Genomic DNA, 24,666 nt, shown 5'->3' with positions numbered 1-24,666 from the left:
TGACGTCCAGAGCTTACAAAACCTTCGAAAATAGAATGGAAGTGGTCGGCGTAATAGACGGCTGCGTTCAACCAGGTACCCCACTCTTGTCAGAACTGGCTGGGGTGGCAACGGCACTCCGGGGGCGGATCTCGCGGAATGTGCTCACTCGATCGGCAGACTTCAGGAAAATTTTCTTCCCGTTGGAGACCAACTTGTCTAAATCCGGGAAGATGTATCCGATTCATCACCGTTCTCATCTATTCTCGGTTGACCATGGCTGTACGTCGCTCTCAGCGTCGAGACCCGCGAGAATCGATGGGGAAAATATGGGATATGCAGAATTATGCCCCAAAGCGCAGAATATGCATTTTCAGGAGGAAAAACCCAGAATATGCATTTTTATGCATTATATGCATTTTGCATGAAGTCACGGGCTCTAATCATCATACACGTCTCCTTATCTGATTATGGACATCACTGTCTCTTTGACGCTCCCCCACTTAGGGAGCTTCACCATACCCAAAAGTTAGCTATTACAACCAATCAGGCGGATGAATTCCTCAATTCTGAGTCTGCGAAAGTCCCAGACTTTTTCTCATTTACAACCACTCAAGGTTTGTTGGAACCTTAGGGCCAATGGAATCTACGCAACCATGCGGTTCCCCACCCATGTCGGCATTGGGCATCATAGTCTCCGGCTCATACTCTAGTCTCTGAACACAGAAAGCTCTGCATCTTTCGGGGGTGAATTTCAGTCCGACATTCCCGGATAGCTCCAGAATCGAAGAACCTACCCATGCGTCTACGTGCGATTTGAAAAAGCAAGCCACGATCCCTTCGGATCCGATTTTGTTTCAAGGATATCATAACGGCCGTTTCTCTGGCGCAGGTATGCTCGCCGTCGGTGATGCCTATGGTTACAATACAGTTGTTCTTTGATCATTTTCCTGCTTATCTCCAGATTCTAGTGACATTCTAGTGAATTTACATGTATGTCCATATGACATCTCAGTCGGCGAACTTCCGAATTGATTCACGATTCAAGCTTTCCGCTCGAGACCCCGCATTCGTCCCCACGGAGCAGTGGAGAAACTAGAGTCTCTGTTGCTGAAGGAGGATTGCCCGGAAGGAGAAATTCATTTTGCGTTACAAGCGAACGAACGTTATTCTAGGGTGATGCGAGGTTCCAGATTTCGAATTACTATTCCCTCGAATAAACTCTTGGAGATCATCGATGCTCGGCCGGCTACAATGCTGCAGAAAGGTTCTACGGTGGGGGTGACGTTTCGATGGCCTTATTCGAACATCGTATAGATTTGGAAATAGCTGCGGGCAATATGTTTTTATTTGTAGGCAACGGCAGCGTTCATGAGTTCACCGCTGATTCACGCTTGCATTCGGCCACAGAACGCTTCTCCCACGTACACGGAATGTGTGAAAGCAGAACCCGAGAAAAATCTTTCGAGAGGCGTAGTTTGATCGGTAAGGGGCGAGCTTCGTTTCGTCATCGAATCTCGTGAAGTTCGAGAGGAGCTGCTTCCAGATGGAAGTTCTGCTTCTTCCTAAAATCTTGTATCCGCTTGTTCCGAGGTGGCAAAAGAGCTTTCCAGGTCGCACAGGTCCATTAGGGGATATTCGCGAGTAGGGACCGTCCTTACGTCTGGGGTAATTGTGGTTTCAACACCGAGTGGTACCGAAGGCGAGATATCCTCGGACGTAGTTCTGAATCTTCGGAGCCGCCTCCCGGCCACGGCTCGGGGAATTACTCTCATCACCCTTAGAGGTCTCCCATATCCTTCTGGGTCGGCAGAGATGAAGTCTTAGCCGCTCAGCGCTGCGCGCGTTTTCGAAGACCGACGCATGCGCTGTGGCTGACATCAGAAACCGGAGACGCTACTGAAGACCCGCTTGGTATACCAAATAAGGTCCTAGTGGTCGACGTATTCTGAAAGCTGCCTTCTGTGACTGCGCATTGAATCGTGGCCCGCGTCGGTTTCTCAGTCGGAGAAATGCACGCAAAGGGGTCCCCGAGGCTCCAAGAGAGCTACTTCGAAATAAAAAGCCGCCGAATCCGTCGCATATCTCTCGATCCTCTCCCGTCGTCTGCTCCCGCTCATAAGAAGAGCTGAAGTCGAAAACAACACCTCGGTTCAGGAACGAAGCTCTGACAGTTTCTGCCCAAATGAATCGCTCAAGCCGTGATAGAAACTCGAACTACGAATCTATTGACGAACAAAGGGCTGAGCTCGAAGATTTTCGGTACAAGCTCGACGCTCTAGAAGTTCGTCTCAAGAACTCTTCATTCATCGATGCTGAGGAACGCTCCAAACTCCAAGACCAGGTCTGTCGAAATCGGGAAGAGACTTCATTATCGACGTTGAAGTTTGATGCTTTGCTCCTCTCCTCTGGAATGTGCTCTTCGACCATGCCGTTTAGAGGGTCTCACGGCTGGCTCGCCTAGGACGGGATTGGAATGGCTTGGAAAAACCCGCGAAGGCCACTGGCTTCGAGTCGACCTCAGCATACGAGCTGGGGCTCGAAACCTCATCTTCTTTTTTAATTTTGCAACCGATCTGAATTATTGATGTGAAGAAGTTGGTTTCCTTGTCTAATCTCGAAACATACCGTATTCTAGGCCAATGAAGCACGGAAGCACTTCCGTATCTTGGAAAAGAAGCTTCTCCGCGTGCAGGATAGGTCGCGGAAATCCCTTCTCATCACATTCCTGATCTTCACATTGCTCATGACGTTGTATATATTTCTGATGATCAAAACAATATGGAGTGGAGATCAGAACTCGGATCATGGGGCTGGTGATACAGCGTTCGATGCATAAGGACTTCACGGGCAAGAGTGGAGCCCTGAAGATGGAAACAGAACACAACTGACATGTACATTCTGGAATGATCGAGGAACAAAACATCTCGGCGTCCTTTGAAAAAAAAGATATTTTTATTAGGAACCAAACTTGAGCCACGAATTTCCTCCGTTGAAATTTTCAATTGGATTACAGCTCCTCATTCGAGCGTGGTACCGATCGATCGAGCACTCAGATCAAAATGTCGGCTTCGGGTCGTCTTGACAGTTCCTGAGGTCCCCCTCCGATCCGATCTGGGGGGGTCAGTTTTTGAGAGATCGACTCGTGGAGAGCTCCGGAGATTGATTCATACCTCCATCGAATTCGTAGACAGATGAATCAATCCTCGGGAGAAGGCCAATGAAAACTGCGGCATTCCGTCCGTGATTCTGTGAAACAACCAAGCGCTCGAAATTACCGGAGACTGCAAGGAAGCGGAAAAAGTCACCGTCCTCAACGGTGACGCCCGTTGACATATGCACTCCTTGTGAGACTTTACGTACCTTGCGAGAAAATAGCTCTCAAGCATTTGAGCAAAACAGCCCTCGTTCAGTGCGAAGATGGGGTTTGTGACCTGATAGAAGCGTTGGACTCTGACGCTACTTCTTGTGGAAGAATGTGTCGTCTACATAACAGACGCATCCACTCGGCAGAGGGAACAGGTCAACGAGGGGCTTCTGACTCGAATCGTAGGGATTGACCGCGATCAGAGGGTAAAGCATCTCCCGCTGTTTGCATGAAGTTTTGTAGCACGGGGGCATGTAGTCGCAGGGTTTCTCGCGATATTTACATTTTTCGATGCGCGCCGTTTGTGGGAAACTGCGAATCACGGTCGAAAACATCATTCAGTCTGAGGATTACACTTTCCCTCGATGTCCCCCTTCCAGCCTCAACCCCCGCGTAAACGTCGAAACGAGCTATGAATCGATGTTGAGATTCGATTGGAAGCAGGCTGGGGATCGCCATCACGCTACGTCAAAACACTTGCTCTCGCAAAATGTTCAAAAATCAGCAAACCTCTCCCGCTATCTGATGCATGAAGAGAGAGAGATGCTCACCGTTCCGTGTTGACGACGGCTTTCCAGTGACCCTTGTAGTTCTTAGCCCAACCGATCCTCAGGTATGTGGCTTCGGATTTACAAGCGAAGTCTCCGTGGTGTTTCTCATGCGTGTAAGCGTTCGTGACATTTTCGACCCATTGAACCTGCGAATTATCCATACTTTTGAATGGAAGCTGGGCGTTTCCATCTCGACTGAGCGAATTGCTGCCAGAGAGGATGGTGAACCCCGAAACGTTGAGACCGGGTCCTTACTCACCTCATGCGGAGGGGTTTGATAGAGAGAGTGGTAGAGGTCGTATGTATGCGAGTAGAAGCGGTCTACGATGACACTGACTTTGTCTCTGGAAAATAAGCGCGATATTTCATTTTCACTCGAGCTCTAATGCAGATTCCGACGAGACGGCGACGCCTCACCGGCGAATACAGACTATGGATCTCAACTCACAGAGGATAGTCATGATTGTGAGCACAAAGATCGAGCTCGCGGGCGCAGTGGGGCCTTCCTTCTATGAATCCAGGAGTCGGGAGGAGGTTTGGGGTCTTGCCCGGGGCTGCCAAATGCGGTCCCTCACTTATGTCCTTGGCCTTGATGTAACGGAATTCATCCCCACGTGCTGGATCATCGTCCAAGAACCGACTGGAGGTTGAAAGGATTAGATAGGCCCCGAGGAATTCCTGAGTCCACCTGCGCTGAACACTCCTTGGATACTCACCTATGGCCTCCGCGGATGGAAGGAGTATATCCGTCGCGTGAGGAAGACGAGTGGCTATCTTTGTGATCACCGTGGTCTTTCTTGTAGACGACAATCACCGATCCAGATCCCGATGGATATATCCTTTCTTTATGAGAGTGCGATGCGAGAGTATCCCGAGCGCAAGCCACTAGGGCAAGGATAACAGCGAACCTCACCTGCGGAAAAAGACAGCCTGCTTCACAAACATCGGCTGCGGAGAGCTCTTGAAACTTTGTTCGGCCTGATAACCCCGTGTATGATCTTGACGAGTCTCCTGCGTTCACTCTTCTCGGGCCAGGCTTGAGACGCCTCGCGACCGTGTATAAAGATGGAGTACGTACCTCACGTCTCATCACGGTGCCAATCGACTGAGTTATGCGTTGATTTCCGCGCGACCGCTTCTTATGGCGATCACCTGGAAACGACCTCGAGTCCCTGTCACCCCTCTCTTGTGTCTCGATTAAGCTGGATGCCTATTAAGCTTATGCTGAGTTTCTATAGCCCATCTTCTGTTTGTAGCTCTCTGCTACCCGCTTTTTAGAATATCTTCTGGACAGGCGATTCACTCCGCCTTCTCTTTGTGATGCATTACTTCAGTACAGAATAATCTAACTGGGACACTCCTTCCCGCCTTGTGTCTTTCTTTTGATTATCGCGATCCACAGATGTTTCCTCGTAAGCATTAGAACACTTTGATCACAGAAAACTTGAAAAGATGCAGAACTTCCTCACGGCATTACCATAATCATTCGGAGGGAAATTCGTGAGACTCCACCGTCCAACCCCAGGTTGCGACATGGTTCCTCTCGTGGCTCTCCGCTTCTCCACATGAATCTACTCGCTCGAGCACTGTGTTTCCCGGGCTTCAGGGGGAACTTGGGGATCATTCACTGGTCCCGTGTCCCCTGCAGTGGGAGAAGTCCATTTTTCCCATATCCTCAGGGAAAAGACAACGCATCGAGAGAGCTCGAGTATGGCCGCATCACAACGACTATGGCACCTTTTACCTTCCCTTACGTCCCAAGCTCGATCTTCCTACTGACCGCTACGTGAGGAGCATCAGAAGCTCAACAAAAGAAAGCGGTCGGCTTAATGGAAGGCCTTCCTTTGTTGTTCGGGCGGCTTCAGCTTCACCCCTACTTGGTTACCATAGGGAAGAGGAAGCAACGTCAACTGGATCTTCAGCTGCGACCGGAATCTGACCCACGGGACGCAGAGTCTCAAAGGTCGAGACCGACGACGCCGACGATGAGAGCGCCCCGATATTAGAGCGCAACGCGAGTTTCGAATCAGCGTGGAATCGGATGCGTTCGAGGATTCGCACTTCTGGCGTCGAATATCTGCCTACTGCCTGAACGAAACCTGCCTTCTAACGTACAACCCGAGCACCATAATTGTGGCAGTTTTCTGATCCGCATTCGAGTCTGAGAATCGGTTGGGACGACCGACCGACGCGACGTCGTGTAGACGTAATACTTGGGACTCCATCGCTCCGAAATTTCCGAAACCGAAAACTCTGAACGCTCAGCTGCGCTCCTTCGCGCCGCCACTCGGATCCTGCGTAAAGGCAGGAAAGGAAAGATTTGCTAATGAATCTTTCGGTTGATCGCTCCGAATCAGAGCACCCAGGATCAGTGCGATGTTTTCAGCATGATCCGGGAGGACGCCTCAAATGAAGATGATGTCGGAATATCCACATCGGGGATTCACTCCGTGGTCCCAGATCCCGTTCCCGGGGACCCCGGAGGCTGGTCAAAATGAGCGATGTTGTGATCCCATAGCATGCAAGAATATGGACCAGCCATGACGCATTATAATTTCTCACTCAGTGAGAGGGCTCATCCAATGAAGAAGTTGAGGAAATCACTTGTTTCCGGAAGCCACCAACCAGTGTTTTCGCAGTGACATCGCTGGGGGGAGAGAGCACGGTTCCGGACTTCGGAGGGCATCCCGGGCTGAGAAGAAATCGGAAACCGCTGATCTACATCGATCCGGAGGAGCTCTCCCCCCAATCATCATTGAAGCTCATTAATACTTTCTGGATCGGCTGGTGGAGACGTCGCTGAGATGTCTCATAAGAGGATCGTTGACGACTTGCATGGATAAGCTTCATGGAGGATGATTAAGGTAAACATACGATGAATAAAATGAATTCCGCCTTATGGGATCCTCCGTTCAATCGCTTCGCTCCCGGAGAGTCTCGATCAATCGGGCTCCGCTGATTTGGGCTCCGCATAATCAGATCCTCCGCTGATTCGAATCGAGATAGCCTGGTCCCGATATGGGTTCTACAGAGCGGAGCTCACTGTTTCGCGGCTGGATTGTAAATGCATGTCTCAGACGAGCTCACGTCCGGAGCTCGACGAACCGCGACGCCCAGAGCAAAAACCGGAATACGAAGGGTGCCCCCAGGGTGGAAGCGAACACCCTCCTCCGGATTGTAGAAACCAGAGCATCGGATCTCAATCAGAGCAACACATATCTCGAAGCGATATAATCGAGGTCAACCTAATGAGTAATGGGTCATGAATCATGACTTATGAGCGTTGACAAAGTCGGGCTTCGAGCTTAATGCAGCCGAGCTCTTCATGGATGTCGAGTCTTCGATGAATGAAGTTCCAAACCGGCCACCTGAGAGCAGCGTCTTACATCGCTGCCGATGATACTTCTGTCCTAAATTGGCTTGATCCTTGATTGACCTTGATCGACGTCACTGCTTGGAGAATGACATTCGAGAGCTCGGTATCTTTTCGCAATCATTTCATCACAAATCTCGGTCCAAGTCGATCTCAAGCGGACAAAGACATCAGTTGACGGTCATTGCAGTCGAAAGCCGCCGAATGAGAAGCTCGTCGTATATCGGGCTAAAAAGTGCGTCATCTGGTGAGAAGTAACAGGCTCCGACCGGGCCGCAGCGAGGTCCGAGCGGTTAGACGTCTCCCTCGAGCTTCTTCCGGGTTCCACCCGCTCTTTGAGTCTGTACCAGCAAATCCGGAGCATGATCATGTCAAATCATGTCGATACCGGGAGGAAATCTCTCAAGTTCAGAGGAAAGCAAGGAAAACAAATTAATCGAATCCATCGGACTTCCTTCGTGTTTATTCTAGGGTAACAACTCCTCGCTCTTTCTCTCTTTTGGAACATCGGATTCATGAAATCAACCAATAAACAGCATTCGTCAGAGCAATGAGAATCATTCAGAGACCTGGTGGCATCGAGGAAGTCCTCAATCATATGGCAACTCAAACCGGTGGCCGATTTGCGAGTCTTTGCGAATTATACGGCGCACCGTGATCGATTCGTGCGCTTCAATATATGTATATCATGGATCTTTGTGTGTCAGAGTTCCTGCCACACGACTCTCGTCGCATACTGTTGGTCGGTTCCTACATATCACAGGTACGTATAATAAATGACCTACGCGGTCTCTATGGGTTGAAATTTCACCTCTCCGTTGCTCATGTCTCTGACTTTATCCTTCGACGAAGGGCATCGTAGATACCTCAGAGCCAGCCATAGAATCGTGAGAGGGATAGGTGTAACCGTAGAGGCAGCCACTGGCACAATCTGGGGAGAAGTTACGGCATTTAGGGATTTCAGCACTCGGTCAACACAGGCGAGTCCTTCGCCGATACCAGCAGCCGAGTTCTGGGTAATTCGTCAACAATCCATGCAGCGGCATACACCCACACAGCTATGTCGGCGAGTTCTGCATTGATGCAGCTGCTTCGGCTAGATAGTCATGAATTAAGTGATTCTCGAGCACATGCCTCTCTCAGAAATATTCATGATCGGCATCGTAGCCTCATGCGTTCAGAGACCTTGAGCATTCGGACCAGTATCCATCCGACGCAGAGCCTCGAATGTCTCCGTGGTGGAAATACAGAAAATTCGAGACAAGCTCCTCGACCGAGCTTCTCTTCGGCGAGGAGTGTAGGCCCTCGTCTCGGCTTACGATCAAGTCGGAGGGAACAGGTGTGTCGCAGAGTCTTACCGTTGCCATGTCGCCGTCGGGCTTCGGTAGAGACACACCCAAGAGCACAATGGCCACACCGGTGTTCTGGATACCGGTCTCGACCATCACTGCGATGGCATCCCTCCAGGGCAGTCCAATCACGCGAGCTAAGATTATACCGATCAGGAAACCAGTCCAAACATTCAGTACAGTTGCGAGCGCGATCTGGGAAAAAAGAATCGATCAATGTCTCAGTACGTGCTAACTCCGGATTCATCAAGAGCTTCCATGTACAACTGGAGGAACCCCTCAGCCTCGATCGAAAACCTACGGTCCCAGCGCCTCACTCACCTCCCAAGTGATGAGACGGAACATGTAGAGGTTTGCGTAGGTTCCAAAAATGACTATGAATATGATCATCATCACCGAGAAAGGCGCGAGAATTTTACGACAGAACGCTGTGCCTTTCGGACAGTACCTGCGTAGAGGAAGAAAAACATTATCAGAATGTTTCGAGGGGAAGACTCCTCCAATCTGGTGGTATCGAGCGTCGTATAAGTCACCTTTGCATGATGAGACCCACACCGAGGGGGATCACCATGGCGACGAGACCAGATACGATGTTCTGAAACGGGATTTTCGGAGCAGCTTCCCTGAAACGAGTAAGCTGATTGTGAGAAGCGTCTTAACGTTCACCAATAACGCCTCGAGGAGGAGGAACGCTACACAATTACACTTATAGCAAAGACTTCGAGAGGAGGCGATGAACAGACTTCGACGATATCGACTTGACCGAACTCACTTGAAAAACGTTTTGCCGGCTGTGAATAACCACAAAGGCATGAAACCTAGAGAGGCTATCGTCGATATGAAGGTCATCGTGACAGAGAGGTCGAGGTTTCCACCTAAGAGCACGGTCCACATGTTGGAAGCTCCACCTGCGATTGGGTAAGACTGACGTCATACGCTTCGACACCGAGCATCCGAGGCAATCAGCGCCTAGACGCAGCGCCTAGTCGAATCATCGACGCATTTGCTTACCGCCCGGGGAACAGCCGAAGGTGAAGAGTCCTAGTTTCAGATAAGCTTCATCGAGGAAGTTCGTCGCAACGACGTACGCGATCTGGTCGGAGAAGACTTATTTTATTGGATGGTGATTCCAAAAGCCAGCCTCTGATGGCAGCGGACACAAGTTTCTTTGCGATCATCTCACCGAAGGCATCACACCGAATTGCGTGACGAGTCCTACGATCGGCCCGATCGGTTTCTTCAGGGTCTCTTTTATCAGATGCATGTCTATCGCACAACCCATATTGACATAATTCAGGGAGACGAGGAGTATGACGCTCCCAAGGAATATGTGCTGAACAACGGTTTTGTACAGAATAACAGTTATGGACAGCTGCAAGAGGTAGGGCGAACAGATTAGCAATCTTTCCCGTTCCCAGGATTCGGAAACACGCGGATGGAGTTTCAGCTTGATCAGGGGACTCCAACTTATTTTACCTGCTGGCGGTGAATCTCGACAGAATCCGCTCTGATCTCAACGTCCGCGACAGCATGCCCTATCAAGTCCCCCTTGACTCGAAGCCTCCCTTCGAGATGTCTCGTACTCGAGCTAGGAGTGGAAATTGAGAGAAATTAAGAGCTCATCCTGTAAAGCAGCCATTCAAACCTATTGGCGAGCGAGTAGGTAGCTTTCGAGAACTCACTTGTAGTGTACTTCACACATGTCAGTGATTGCAGTGGCTTCAGATGAAGACTTCACGAAGCATTCGAAAACAGTAGGCTTCGATCCATCTCTAGGATTCTCATTGATTGGCTCTGTAGATCTGAAGACCACCATGGTACTCTGACCATCGAAAACTTGGACCATCTAGGAGGGAAATTCGAGAGATACTTAGCAGGCTCGATCCGGAACTCGAGCCCCTTGATCGAGTATTCTATAGTCATTAGAAACGCACGTCAGGCTCAAAGCGCAGGGAGCCGGTGCCGATGGAGGCAGCTGATGTGAGCTCTATGAAAGCGAATAAGAGGATCGCTAACAAAGTTATTGGCAGCATTGGGCACATCGTTGAGGGTAGTCTTAACTGAAACGAGAAAAGGAAATTGCTCTTGAGGTGCGTCGCGGATCGCTCTCGGAATCTCGCCTGTCAGGCTTATTGTCAGATGTTAAGTTCCAGAGGGTAAAAGAGTTCGGAAGAATCCCCGGCGTGAGGAACGGGCCCAGATCTCGCAGACATTACCGAGACCAGCAGGGCGCTCCATAAATAGTCTGAGACGAAAAAGGCTACAGACGACGCTTTTCTCACGTTGGTGACCTCATATTCAAGACGTCGTCGCATGCGATGGGTACACAGTACATTTTCATCGCAACAGGGCACCATGTTAGGCGGATGGCCAGTGAGTCGGCCGTTCACAGGGTAAATCACCGGGTCTCCCGTCTGCCGCTCCTGTCTCCCGCCGGCGGGGACACAGAATAAAAGAACGCAAGACAAGTTCAGAGCAGGAGAGTTCCCGGACTCATTCTCAATCCCTTACTATCCCCTACATGGATCATTGTCCAGGAGTCCGGTCCATAGGGAAACGGTTCGATTGTCCACTCGGCGGCATTCCATACATGAGGCTTCGAATGAACCTGCCTCCGCTCAAACTGTCTGCGCAAGACCTTCGATTTGAATCCGATCTTTCCGTATGCCTTGGACTTGACGAAGTCAGAGATTTCTCCCGTAAGAGGCGAGAAGTCCCCGGAAAGTCTCCCGGAATAATCCCAGTGATCGAATCGATGCCTAACTTGTCCGCGAGTACCGCTCGAGATGCAGAAGTAGCCAAAGAGCCCGCTCGCGTACTACCCGGAATCGGTTATTGATGCTCGCGTATTTCTATCCGAATGGTAGGCCGGGACGATGTGGTCTGTAACTTTTCTTTCTGCGAGTCTTCTCGGACGCCTGAAGACGATGAAATGTATAATACGCGACGACATAATTACAGGAACTGACTGGAACCGCCCTTGGAACGCATCCATTTACAACGTGCGAGTCAAAAACGGGATCGGAACGGGACTTCGCGGTCGATTTCAGAAATGAAGTTTTGTTCAAGCGCATAAGCGACCATCGACGAGTAGTTGGACATTCCGAGCAATAGACAGCGAAGTCGATTCTCGCACCGCGGAGTCCCCCCATGAGGAAATTCGCTGGTTATCCTTCCAGGGAGGCCGATATCCGACGCGCGCAGGGTCTCTCAACATGCGATGATTGGCAGAATGAAACAATCTCGATACTCCTATTAGTCGGATCCTTTGCGCGCGATTTCCGATTCGAGACTAAGAGAGAGCTCCCCTCTGACTGAATAGAGCTGCGCACCGGGATTCGGTATTCGGATATCGATTCCGATTGCCGCGATGGAATCCGTGATGGTATCGCTCACTCGACCGCGGACTTCAAACGTTCCTGCAATTCAGTTCTCCGGAAGAAATGGGCGATACAGAGCTGCGCATGTCTCCGGGTCTGATTGTGAAGAATTGCTCCATCGGTGAGGGCTGATAGGATTCGGATATCGAGGCAGGAGACGCTCTTGATAAAGGAGCTCCTCAGCATACAATCAGTTTTTTGCCAGTGCCCTCCTAGCGCATGCGATACCAAGACATCGCTACCTGAATTTATTCGTTTTCGATGCTCATCGACAATCCCGATACCATTGGAGCCCGGTGATTATGAACGCTCCGGATACCACCCCAGATCTGAGAGAGCGTCCCTGGCATAGGCGCGTCAGAAGACGGTGAATTCCAGGTTTCTTGGCTGCTAGTCCCAGAGGCAAGGTTCCGCCGCGGAAACTGCATGATGATCTGCGAGTTTATCGCTTCTCGATTCTTACCCTTGAACTCGCCATGAAATATCGAATTCTAAGAGAGTCTCTAGACGCTTGGATGTTAGCGAGGGCCGTAAATTTAATTCCGCAGCCATTGTTTCACCGGGGTATCATGATTTCCTTGAGAACTGTTCGCTTTATCAAACTTGGAGAATTTCATCAACGATCTGGATATTTTGATCCAGGCGACTTGAATGGCTCACCCAGACGACGGTTTTTGATCGAGCGATTCGTGCTGGCACCCTTCCGCAGCGAGCACTATTACCAGTCTTGTCGATCTAACACTATTCACCCGGCTTTCTCCCACGATCCCTTCGAGAACCTCTAGGATCTTTCGTTCGCTGCTGCGAATTCTGAACGCCGTCCGGTTTCCGCAGCGGTCCGCTTGTTTAAAGAACAGTCCAAGTCGGAGCAGACCCGGTCTGCGGAAACTGGACAGCCTTGAATGGGGACAGACACACTGCCGAAGAGCGGGACAAGTCGAGCTGTCAAGACAGCAAGCAGCTGCTTGGCTCGTAATCGCCTCAGCAACTTCGCTGGCTGCTGGATTCGGTATGCCGAGATCGATCAGTGAGGTTGATTGGATTGGACTGAGCAGCGGAATCGGCCAAGTAATAAGTTCCTCAATCGATCCCCGACGATTTGAAACTCCCTCGTGCGGCACTCGAAACTATGGCTTCGAAGCAAAGGTTTTCATTCAAGCAGTCCAGCAACAACAATCTCTTCGTGAAAATTAATTCCTGATCGACTTTTCCGACAGCTCGGTTTCGAGGACGACAATCCGAATGCGGCTCATGAACTGGGGCTTCTCGGAGCTCAGAAGAACATCATCGTGTGGAAGCACGGAAGAACTCCGAAAATCTTTGAGGAGGGCACGCGGAAGTTCTTTCAAGCCGCCATTATCCGACTCAGGAAAATAAGTCTTCGACCGACCTTTCCGGTAGAGCAGTGATCATTGAAGGAGTCTCCTCAGAGCTAACATTGACTTGTCCTCAATGAGGTGAACAGGAACACTCGTCGAACAAAGATTGTCGGGAACACGCGGTTCGAACGCCGTTTCGAATTTCCTTCGGAGAATAGAACGACGTGTCGACGGCCTGCGAAGGGACTCCACAGCTCGTCTACTGTTGATATTCGGTCGGCTGAATTTCCCGTGGAGCTGTTTCGAAGGCACTTCTTGCCCAGCAAGAGGGAAGTCATCTGTTCGAGGAGGAAGGCTTGGTAGATCTCAACGCGCCAACGTTCCGGGTCGGTATATGGCGCGGATCAGGCGAAGAAGAAGGCGCCGAGCCGAAAATCTCCTCCCCGATGCGGCCTCTTCATATCTGCGGATAGGCATTATCGAAATTTAGAAACCTAATCTACGGAGTGTTCAGCGCAGGATAACGGCTTGTAACGGAAGGGGCAACGGCCAGCTTTGCTTTTGACGCTTCTGATCGCTCCGAGAATAGGAGTCCAAGCCCGAAGAGGAGCGTATTCGAGGGAATGTCGAGCGAACAAAGTGAACAGTCCCCAGAAGAAGAGCTCATTGACAGCCGGTCGAATGCCGACGATTCTTCGAGGAGCTCCATCATCCCCAACAGATCGACATGACGCTATTGGGAATACCAGCGTCCCGTACTAAATGGATCCTCGATAGATCCGGAGAATAGATTTGCGATAGGTTTGGGAATGAAGCTGACTTCGAGCACTGGAGCCGATCTCCGAATTTATTGACTGTCTCAACCTGCTCCAGCTTGCAATAGTGCTGCTGACAAATGTGGGGGGGGGATGGAGTGGAGGAGACTGAGGCAAAGATCCGAGAACAGAACTCCAGTCGACGTGAAGATTCTGATTCCCGATATCGGCTGGATAGCGGAATCAGGGGCCGGGGATGGCTTCCGCCTTCGCCGCATCATCGCTTTTCTCAGGTCGAGCACCGCTCTGAGACGGTTCTGCCGTATACAGGAATTCCTGGTATAGCTCGAACTCTGCAAAGCACTTGCAAAATAAAACAATGATCGGCATCAGTACTTCTGAAGGTTTGAGAGGCATCCGAACGCTGAATGTCGGGGCGGTCGCAACGATGGATCAAGGCGAAAGTCATCGTCGCCTCTACTCGTTCTTACGGAGCAAAAGTTTTCGTGTCGTCGTAGTCGCGCATCTAGCTGCCGGGTCGCTTGTCAGACGATTTTTTTCAGATCCGGCTATCATCATCACAAGCAGATGGGAGACGCGATCTTATACGTATCCCGTCGCGCTCACGCACGCACACGCGCTTGTTCGGCTGCATACCGTAGGCCTCTGCTGGGTGTTTTTCGACCTATGGATCGGAGACAAATGATGGAATTGCAAGTATCGCAGACGAGTACGCTCCGGAGAATGGCAGTGAGTCTCGGCTGACGACTCATTCTTATAGAATTTGCCTAGCGGGGCAGGTCCTGAACCTCTCCGATAGAGGAGGAGCACCGGGAGATCTGTCGCCCGATCGCTAAAACAACCAAAACTGATTGCTAAGCGGTCCACCCGTTCCGGTGGCACGGCCATGTGACAACACATGCCCGATATTCCGATGCGGAACTTGTCGCGATGTTTCGGCTCTGTTGATTCACACGTCGAGAACTACACGTGACTCATGGAAGTAGGGAGCAAGCCAATCGCGCAAACATTTGATCAGGCTGATCCTAGAACGCCTGGCTCCATATTTCCGTGCTTTGCGGATACATCCGAGAAGGACATGTCTTCAGCAATTGTACCAAGTTCAAGCGCTCTGAAACTCGAGGATGACTGTGGCTGATTCGCTCCAGGGGAGATCAAGAGTTCGGAAGAGTCGCAATTGAGCATCATGTCTCATGGACTGTCGGAGTGTCTCATGCTGAGCGAAGTTCCTCGGGGATTCCTAATGCAGACTCCGGGATTCCGAGTGTTCCTGAATCATCGGCCCATGTAGCCGAGAGAAGCGGTTCATTGATTTATGCTGCTGTTTCCAATAAAGTGCGATGTTTTCTTTCTAGAGAGAATGCTCCGCTCGGATGTGGGGTGCTCAGATGGAAATATTTCTAGCTACAATCTCGCAGATTGCAAGGTTGGTAGCGCTTATCCTTGGGCTAGACTCGATTTATTCTTACCGTCTTTCAGGGAAACCTCTGAAAATCGATTTATCGTATTTTCGAGGGGTATCTCTGCTCGCGGATTATCTCCGGAGGTATCAGGGGGACCGACACTTCTCGCAACAGCGGCCAGTTCGCGGAGTCTTCCGTGGCGAATTGATTCCGACATGACGAGCTCGGAACGAGTATTCTGAGGAAGGGCTCTTGGGAGAAACCAACAAAATCCTGGCATGTCTCCCGCAAAAGCCCCAATGAGGTGATTTTAGCCGGCTGATGATTAGGCCCCATTTGGTACCGTTTGAAGCGAAACCGCCTTCTGAGAAGTTCGGCTAGGACTTCCCAAACTTCTACTGAGAAAGATCCGCATGGGGCAGCTTCTCGAAAAGCGCGGTGCTTCGAGCTCTAGCGCTGAGAAGCCGTCCCCGTACTTCGAGCTCCCACATACGATTGTTCCATCGGTTCGGTTTTTGCTGTTCCTACAAAGTCGTTCGTCCATTGCCCTCACTTAGTCCTTGCAGTAAAGGACCCGACGCGACGCTCCGAAATCGTAAGAATCGATGTGAGGACTCATCAAGAGTTTCGCAATCCAAGGAGAATTCGAGACAACCAACCCTATGACTGTGGAGGAAAAAAAATCTATGATCCAATAGAGTATACGAGAAAAATGCTCCTCGGTTCGACTCTCCGAGCACGAAGATGATCGTAATCGCTGCAGAGTAGCCTGCGAAGAAATTCGTGAGTTTCCTGTGGAGTCTCAGTGGGTATTTCGTATACGTTAGCTTGTTCGGAGCTCTCCTTTTTTCTGCAGCGCGGTGAAGTCATGAAGGCCATTCATCGCCAACGATGCTCCTTCATTCCACCAGTGATCGCTTGCTGCCGCTGAGCCAGGGATGGGCACTTCGTGACGTCGCGTCGCCGGTTTTCGGAAATAATTGTGCGACGTTTCTAACTCGAATACCAGATTTTCGTAACCCCGGGAATCGATCTGGATCCACAGCGCAGATGATCTCCCGAGAGACGAAAGCATCGGTGAGGATTTGCCGATACGTACACGGCTCCGCGTAGAACCCTCTGGTCGGTTGCTCGTCGGATCAGCAAACCCGACTGACGATGGTGGTACCTCAAGACAAGCAAGACCAGAGAAGATCGGACGGACGCTTCTAACTCGTGGTTCGCTCGCTAGAGCGCGCTGTTTTGTGCCAGCAGAAGCCTGTCGGACCGTCAGTCAGCCAGTCAGTCAGTCAAACACGGAGCCACGCAGGGAGGCAGGGAACTTTCTGCCGCCAAGTCACCAATACGTTAACTGTGTTTCAAAAGTAGACGAGAGTGCAGTTCGTGCCCAAGCGTCGTGAGAGTTCACCCTACAGGATTAATCAATATCTGGATAGATCGAGTCAAAGACTCGCAGCAGTGTTCTACAACTCTGGATCTAGCAAGCCGGGAGCTATGATGACCGGAGCGGGCTTGTAGCGTGCGGCTTTGTGTTCACACTCGACATGGGAAGACAGTGGGAAACATAGTACGATAGGTGAGTCTACGCAAAATGTATGCTGTGCCTTCTTCAGCCTCATGTCCTTTGGAAGCCCCGAGCCCAGTCCAGGACTCGCGGTATCGGTGGGTACTTTGCTCGCGGAACATCGCGTCATGAGAGTCACGGAAAGCCATCGATCTAATAAATCCTTAGGCGAGGTCCAAGTGCAGCCTTTTACGAGATGCAAGGAGTTAGGGACCTTCTTATGAGAGCATCCCTAATTGTTGTTCCGTATCGCTGGCTTGTGAGATGACGTCCTCTGGGCTGGAAAGCCGAAAGCATTTCGATCCGTGCTCTTGTTGTGTAGGGATAATGCAGTCTTACGTTTGTTTTTTACGTTTGTTTTTACACCAGACAGAAACGGCTTCGTCGAAAGAGGCTCTTCCATTTTCGAGAATCCCCTGCGAGCGATCTTTCTTTCGGAGCCTGAGAAGAGTCCGGCGCACCCGAATAATAAAACTGTCTGACCTGATACCTGTGCCTGTGTATATTGGATAAGTGCTGTCTACTCGATTGTTCATCTCCCCGCGAAGAGGGAACCGATGTTCTCCATGAGTAGGGTGCCGTCGGACCCTCGTAGAGAGACTTTCGAAGACGGTGCTATCTATTACACGCGCTTCGCGTCGGGATGAATTGAATGTCGCTGCCTCTACAACGATTCATCGAGCGTTTATCTTCACCGATGGCATGCTCGGGAGTACTGTGTCCAACAGATTTTCGTCGTCATCAGCTTGAACATCGCAGTCTTCATCCCCGGCTCAATCGTCAGCGAGCTCGACGACATGAAAACAAAGAGAAGGATAAGGATCTCCCCAGTCGATTCTGATGGACCTGCGGACGGCTCCACTGGCTCAAGTCCTGACGATATTTGTACACTTTGTTTACCATCGCAGTCGAAGCGAAGATGGCTTCAGCGCTGGCCTTTCCGCACCTTTCGAAGGTCTTGCTTGAGCCGATCAAGCTTTTCGGAGGATTTGCCTCGCGCGCCGCTCCTCCGTTCGTTTCTGTTTGAGGGCTCGCCCCGGAATAAAATACGATGGGAATCATCTTGCTCGAAGGGTATTTACATTTTCAAACAAACCTTCGATTATTGGAGTTTTTCGAGACTTGTCGAGTCTCCGAGTGGCGGAATCCCTTGAATCTTGCGTAGGCTCACGAGTAGGGCTTCCAGCGGTTCCTACCCGAGGTTCTGGAACCGCGGGTTTCGGCCGATTTTCTCGGATCCGGAACCGATCGGTTCTCTCGGTCCCTATCCGCGGTTCCGAGGGGGCAAGACGAATCAATCCCGGCGTCTCAACCACCATCGATATGCTCCAAAATGAGTAAGGATCCAGGCCGAGATGTTTCTGATACTTGAATGTCTCTCTCATACACGCTGACAAGGGAAGTACCAGAACTGACCCCCGCGATTTAGACGAGATGGCGCTGGATTTGTAGGTCGACCCGGGTCTTGAACGCCCCCACATTACATCTCGCAAGGTAGGCCCTCTGGACCGAATAATCAGGCAACCTACATATATTGAGGGGTCAGATTATTTGGAATCGCGAGGGGGCAGTTCTGGGAAATTCCCCTGTAGCCGCTCGACAGATAAGAGAGCTTGCTCTCGCTGCTGGCCGACGTGAACCGTACCGCGGATACGGAGACTGAACTAAGCAAATATGCCTTTCTGAATGGGTAGCCTCAAAATTCTCGATCAGTTTCGCCAGCTATCAGTCCAAAATTAGAGGAGGAAAAATTCGGTTCTCTCCGTTTTTTTCCCGCGGTTCCGACTCCACGGTTCTGGGGTACCCGAGAATCGCGGTTCTTGAATCTGTCGGGTATTTGGGAGCCCTACTCACGAGCACTTTTCCTTATCCCAGAAAGTCAAGGATCCGAGGGTGATCCATCGATTCCCAGAGGGATACAGTCGTTCGGAGCTCCTTCCCTGTTCATACGAATTTTTACGCGACGAACACAATCCTCCGCATCGGGCTGAACCATTTGTCAGTTTGAACGTCGAAAGAATCCGGAACTTCTCGAAAGTATACATAAGGAGCACCCGTCGAACGATCAACGCAATATTTGGCTGCGTTCATGGAGGTAGCTCTCGTAGCGTATCGATGTGGAGAATTTCGAGATCCACGTCCCTTATGTAGAGCCTCTGGAAGGATTGTATTCACGATGTGGTCAAGCTCAAAGCCAGTCGGAAGAGCTCGGGGGACGGTTGGAGGAGGTTAAGACTTCATGCCCGTGAGTCTGAATCTTGTCGACTTCGCCTGTCTTAGTTTCTGAACGGTGGTCGCCGCTAGCCCTCGGAACCGTTTACTGTCCGAAGAAAGGAGCGACCGATAGATAGACGCACGGTCGGACGGACGGTCGGACGCACTGACTGGTCGGCTGACGGACGGAGCAACCAGCGTGCGGAGAGACGGACCGACAAGCGTCTAACCACCAGCGGGACGAACAAACGGCCGGAAGGAGCAGCGGCAGCAGCAAGCCAGCCACTCATTCAGTCAGTCATACAGCAAAGCAACTAACCGAGCTCCGGACACGAGCAAAAGCTACGAAGGTACCACGGGCGGTTACGGGAGCCGCATTCGCTATAAACATCTGCTCATCGTACTTTTTGTGTGTTGGGCGTAGCTCCTACTGAAGCTTTCTGGTTTCGCAGCGACGGCGGCAACGATGTCGTTCGTTTTTTGCGTTGTCTGCTCGATTTTATCGATGGGAAGAGAGTGGATCGGTCCGTGATCTGTTCGTCTATCTGTCTATGCCTCGACCGAGTGATTCGGATCTAAACAAAACTAGCGTCAGCGGCGACAGAATCGTGGTCGTCTCAATTTTCGTCAATGTCGCCGGAGTTTCGTCCTACCTAGGTACACGAGCACATTTGCCAGCGGTGCCCTTTCGTGTCAGGTTTTCCGACACCAAGGCGTCTGCCCGTGACTCGTGATATGAGGAGCCAGCAAGTCCAACAAGCACCGAATCGTAAGGTGGACTCTATGTCAAGGAAAACGAGAGGCATCCTTTCTGTTTTGGGAGGGCTCGGTGGTAGGTCGTTCTCGCGATTCGTTGTATTCGGTACGTCCGGATAGTTGTTACCGATGCTCAGTGTTGTGTCAGCTCCTTGGTCCTCATAGGTATTCTTCTGCTCCACGACGGGGGTGGTCAAACGACACTCTGAACGAGGACCAGCTTAGACCACACAGACACACGAACACTTTGACGGCGTCGACGACGAAAAACACTCAAAGACAGAATGCTGCTCTTTCGGTCGCGTCTTTACCCGCGGCTCGTCGTTTTCAAGCACACCAACAGGTGCAGTAAAGACCGTCACAGAAATCCATCTCCTTCAGATTTCTTTGTTCTCTCTGCGTCGGCCGGTTTCCGCCATTTTCGTGGAGCTCTGAGATTTTGTTTTCTTCTTCCCTGAACTCCGGGCGACCGATACCTCAGCGCGGGACAGAACTCGTTGCGCGGATGAGTTGATTCATCTGTTTGAGCAATGATGCGCTCCGAGATCTGTTATCGATCTGACGATACACGAGTTTTCGTCTCGATGCCGTGCGACCTTACAACTCGCTCTCGTATTGGGAGCATCGTCACCGATTCCGTGGCCAGACTATTAGCGGAAATACGCGACCTTATCAGCGACACAAAGAACGACTCGATAGCACGGGCCAGAAGGGAAAACGATGAATCGAAATCCTATTCTGATGGGAGATCGCTTGACGAAAGCTGTTGAACACGATAATTGTTTTATGTATTCGGGACGAACGGCGACATACGTATACTTGTCGAAGTCGTCGACAAGAGAGGCGCAAGGGTCGGGCAGAACGAGAACGGGATCGTGGACGCCACGAAGAATCGGGTAGGAAATCGGAACAATTCTCTGTGTCTCGACGCCGACGTCGAGCACCGCATCGAGAAAACTCTCACCCGACGCTTGAGGTTTCATCATATCGGAGCTGTGGAGCTCCGAGTCAAAATCCTGATCCCACAAGCGTTCCAAGCCCATCACAGGCACAACTAGCCTTCTCAGCGACTGTCCCACCGTCCCTGCAGCTTCTCTGCAGCATACTAGAAGCCGTCCCATCGTAGTCGAGCGCTCCAACACAAAGAGCAGAACACAGACTCGGCTAAGTTCAAGTTATTCTCACCGTGAATGACAGAAGCGGTCGGGTCTGCTCGATTTGAGAAAGAAAAGCAAAAGTGTCTTCTGACCCAGTTCAGCCCCACACAGCAATAATCCGTCTCTTGAACGGAATCTGCATAAGAGAGCCGCAAGCGACGCTCAACTCATTAGACTTCACGTATCTAGAAAGACAAATTTCCGAATTCCAACAGAGTGTGACGACACCAGTCTTCAGAGCCGAACAAAGGAACGTCGATCCAGCTCTCCGACCGCGCCAGCAGCGTCACAGTTCTCATAAGTTATGATGATACCCCAACCAGCCATGAGTATCATTGCTTCTTACTCGTGCTAGTTCGACGGGAAGAAGCGACCGAGAAACTATCGTACTTCGTACGCAAACGAACGCGCTCGTTTTTCCGCTCGGTAGCTGTTCACGTCCGCGGAAAAATTTCGCTAAAGCTGCTTCGGCGCTCAGATACTAGAGAATTGGGTCACATTGGAAATCCGCCCTTTATTAGTCCTGTTGTGATTGCAATACCTGAGAGAAAACGTGGTTCCGATCGTCATATCATGTCGAAGGCATTTCTCGAATGTTTCCGAGTACCTAATCCCACGCTGAAACATTGCCAGAAGTCGCGATTTGTGATATCACAGACGCTTTACCAGAAAGAGGATATACATGCCTGTACGGAGCTTCTGCAGAAGCCAAGTGGATCACACGGGGACGCCATGTTGGTGGCTTATCTTCCACTATCATACGACATGGACAGCGCCGGGTTCAAACATGGGTATAGCCCGAACGCGGACACAAGGTAATTCCCAAGAGAGGGTCAAGCTCCTGGTCCCAAACTCTGACAGCGGCCGCGGCACCAGAGTGACATCGTAATACACAGGTGGGGAGCATGAGGAACATTCAGACCAGCGCTTCCCGGCTCGTTTGGGTCCGTACACCTCTTAAAGCTGGCGAAAGGAACCGTGCACCCCCAGGCCCGACAGCCGGCAAAATACAAGATGTGCCATCAAGAATTACTGATAAACGGCGAAACATTGCGATCTATTCAGTGAAGCTCCACGAAGAATATGTTCATGGGTGCAGTCCGACTTTGCTCATGTCAGAGCTCCGAACTCAAGTAGACGACTGAGCTTGGTTTCGACAACGGCGCCAACGTTGGGATCGTTCCCCAGCGTTTTCTCAGCACATCCCTGCCGCCGAGATCATGCACGCGAATTCGGATAGCAAAGTGAGAACACTTCGAATACTTCCCCTTCATCCCCTGTTTCCCGTGCTCTCGCTGCAGGAGATTCGCTTGCTTCTCTGCGAGAGTTTGTCCCCTCTCCGAGATCCCGAGCGACGTTGCTTCATCAGAAAGCTCCCGTCTGGGCAAGTTTTCGTGTCGGAAAAATCCGGAATCGGGGAGCTTATCAGTCGGGTTCCCGGGCGAGACTTCCTCTCGATCATCGACACATGAATCCGTCGTCGGCCGGGTATATGTACCGTTCGAGTGAGACCATCGTGTGGTCATGAATTCTGGACGGCGTTTCCATGCTAAAGGTGGCTTTGCGGAGACTTTTCCTCTCGTTCCGAATTGACTTTCGGCTTTCGAGAAACGTGGAAATTCGCGAAAAAGCGGCGGGGCTCAGCCCCGAGCGAGACCAAATGAATTGGATTCGCGATGGAGAACTAAGGTTCAAGATCCGCCGATGCGGTCGGAAGTTGCACCGAATGGCCTGTATTCGGTCATCGAGAATGACTGAAATTGAACACATTCAGACAGAGTCAAGCGGTGACCCGACTCAATGACGTGACCTCGATTTCCAACGGCGATATGAGACGGAGTTCCTTCAGCACCTTTGGCGAATAAACCCCGAGAATATCAGAGTCTGTGGAGCATTCCGATAGTTCGAGAAAGCCTCGGTTCAATGCTGTACCACGGGGCCCTCGAATCCGCCCCCGTCGAAGCCACCGAGACCCAAGCTATGCTCTCTCCCGATCAAGGGACACTCATTTGATTCGGGCAAAGATGCAGCTTGTGCCGAACAGATATCGATACAGCCTCTTCGGGATTCTAGCTCTCCAGGCGATTCAGACGACCAACCAACCGCTGGAAAGAGCCTCGACATGAGGCGGATGTCGCTATTCAATGTATTTGCCCCGAGATAGAAGGATTGTGAGGACGCTTAAGCTGAGCAATATTCTCGTCCATCGTTGACCGCAGCACTCACCGAGAGGTACACCCAAGTACACGCGATAAAATGCAGAGTGACAAAGTGGCACGGTCAAACCCACGCGGTGACCTGGGTGGGTGACTGAGGCTGAGAGCCTACGTTAGCATGGGCGGCTGGACATTGTGGTCAATCAGTTATATGACCCGCGGCTCGACACGAAAAGAAAATTGACAGAAGGCGTTCTGGTATTGTGTTTCTTTTAGCTGAGCGTTGCTGTCCTTCAGATGTCAGCGGACGAAAAATGTTCCACACTCTAAGTCCGTTTCTGAATGAGCATTCAACAATAATTGTCCTCGAGTCACCGAACTGAGAAAGTTTCGTAAAGGAATCTGTTGAATCGTTCTTCGCTATTGCCTAGCGGCCGCGAAGTATATTTTTCTCGACCACGTCTTTCGCTCGATATACTCGTCGTTCGCAGAAAAAGCGCTCACGACAAGTCATCGGAATGACCAATTGCGACGGAAATCTGTGTTTTTCTGCTCAGACACATTGCTCGGCCACGATTCGCCGATGCCAAGCATCCTTGCTGTTGAGGGTTCATAATCGGGAACGTAGTTTAATCTGCGAAAAAGAAGTATTGCTTCTGTGTTATCGAGTCGATTGTATGTATACCCCTGATCCGGAATCGGCAGCTCGACAAACTTCGAAAATCCCCGGTCGATTCTCCTCTTGCTGGGGTCTTTCTGTGGCAGCGTCGTTTGAACAATAGTCGATTTTGTTCATATTTATTCGGTACAGTGAAAACGGATCGTCGATCAGTGAGACGGCGCTGGCGGTGTTCTTGACCTCTGCATGAGAGGAAATCGGCGCGGGCAATTTCGTGGTCAAAATGAAAAGCTCAGCGACTGCCGCTCGTAGGAATCTCCGCGCGGATTCCTCCTTGACCAGCGGTGTCTTGATTCACCTGCTCCAGTCGGCGAGGAAACCAATGATACGTGCAATGTCGAGGAAACCTCTCGTTATGTTCGAAATATCCGAATGCGCCGAGGATGATCGATCATGCCCGCACCCACATCGAAGGCATGGGCTGTGTTCTGATAAAAGACTATGCATAGGGTAACTCCTAGAGATGCCGATGCCAAGGGCTGGCAGCTGGCAGGCCACAGCGGCGTTCCCGGAAACAAACTTCGCCTCGATACAGCTTCTTTGGGAAATCGTATATATGTTATAATATAATACAAAATTCCGTATGATAGGAGAGGATATATTGTATAATGAAATGATCTTTCTCTTGCAGAGGGCTCAAAGG

At 50.9% G+C, this 24,666-nt stretch overlaps 2 protein-coding genes across 2 annotated transcripts; both read right to left on the bottom strand.

Annotated features, from left to right (window-relative positions):
- Positions 1–2,928: 2,928 nt before the first annotated feature.
- LOC100902409 (neurotrophin 1) lies at positions 2,929–5,007 on the bottom strand. Its single transcript, XM_018639394.2, has 7 exons — positions 4,976–5,007; positions 4,614–4,810; positions 4,346–4,537; positions 4,157–4,241; positions 3,898–4,043; positions 3,343–3,658; positions 2,929–3,228 (listed from the first exon to the last, which is right to left on the bottom strand). Exons 1-6 carry the CDS (start codon positions 4,985–4,987, stop codon positions 3,439–3,441), a joined length of 852 nt encoding a protein of 283 aa, XP_018494910.1. The 5' UTR covers positions 4,988–5,007; the 3' UTR covers positions 2,929–3,228; positions 3,343–3,438.
- Positions 5,008–7,711: 2,704 nt separating this feature from the next.
- On the bottom strand, positions 7,712–13,598 carry LOC100897595 (ileal sodium/bile acid cotransporter). The gene is made up of 11 exons (XM_003742933.2): positions 13,390–13,598; positions 10,554–10,679; positions 10,302–10,465; positions 10,096–10,207; positions 9,803–9,991; positions 9,631–9,712; positions 9,392–9,527; positions 9,153–9,242; positions 8,941–9,067; positions 8,629–8,814; positions 7,712–8,201 (listed from the first exon to the last, which is right to left on the bottom strand). Exons 2-11 carry the CDS (start codon positions 10,659–10,661, stop codon positions 8,052–8,054), a joined length of 1,344 nt encoding a protein of 447 aa, XP_003742981.1. The 5' UTR covers positions 10,662–10,679; positions 13,390–13,598; the 3' UTR covers positions 7,712–8,051.
- Positions 13,599–24,666: the final 11,068 nt, after the last annotated feature.

Source organism: Galendromus occidentalis, unplaced genomic scaffold (genome assembly GCF_000255335.2).
Source record: "Galendromus occidentalis unplaced genomic scaffold, Mocc_1.1 scf7180000077436, whole genome shotgun sequence".
Classification (NCBI taxonomy): domain Eukaryota; kingdom Metazoa; phylum Arthropoda; class Arachnida; order Mesostigmata; family Phytoseiidae; genus Galendromus; species Galendromus occidentalis.
This window is presented reverse-complemented; position numbering and strand designations above follow the sequence as displayed.

What these genes read in the sequence shown, in the direction of transcription:
- LOC100902409 (XM_018639394.2), bottom strand. An exon ending in TCCATCCGCGGAGGCCATAG is followed by an intron (nt 4,538 to 4,613) that starts GTGAGTATCCAA and finishes TTCAACCTCCAG; the next exon opens with TCGGTTCTTGGACGATGATC. An exon ending in GCCGTCGTCAACACGGAACG is followed by an intron (nt 3,659 to 3,897) that starts GTGAGCATCTCT and finishes CGTGATTCGCAG; the next exon opens with TTTCCCACAAACGGCGCGCA.
- LOC100897595 (XM_003742933.2), bottom strand. Translation starts at nt 10,661, where the DNA reads ATGTGCCCAATGCTGCCAATAACTTTGTTAGCGATCCTCTTATTCGCT. An exon ending in CCCTGCGCTTTGAGCCTGAC is followed by an intron (nt 10,466 to 10,553) that starts GTGCGTTTCTAA and finishes TTTCCCTCCTAG; the next exon opens with ATGGTCCAAGTTTTCGATGG. An exon ending in TCGAGATTCACCGCCAGCAG is followed by an intron (nt 9,992 to 10,095) that starts GTAAAATAAGTT and finishes TACCTCTTGCAG; the next exon opens with CTGTCCATAACTGTTATTCT.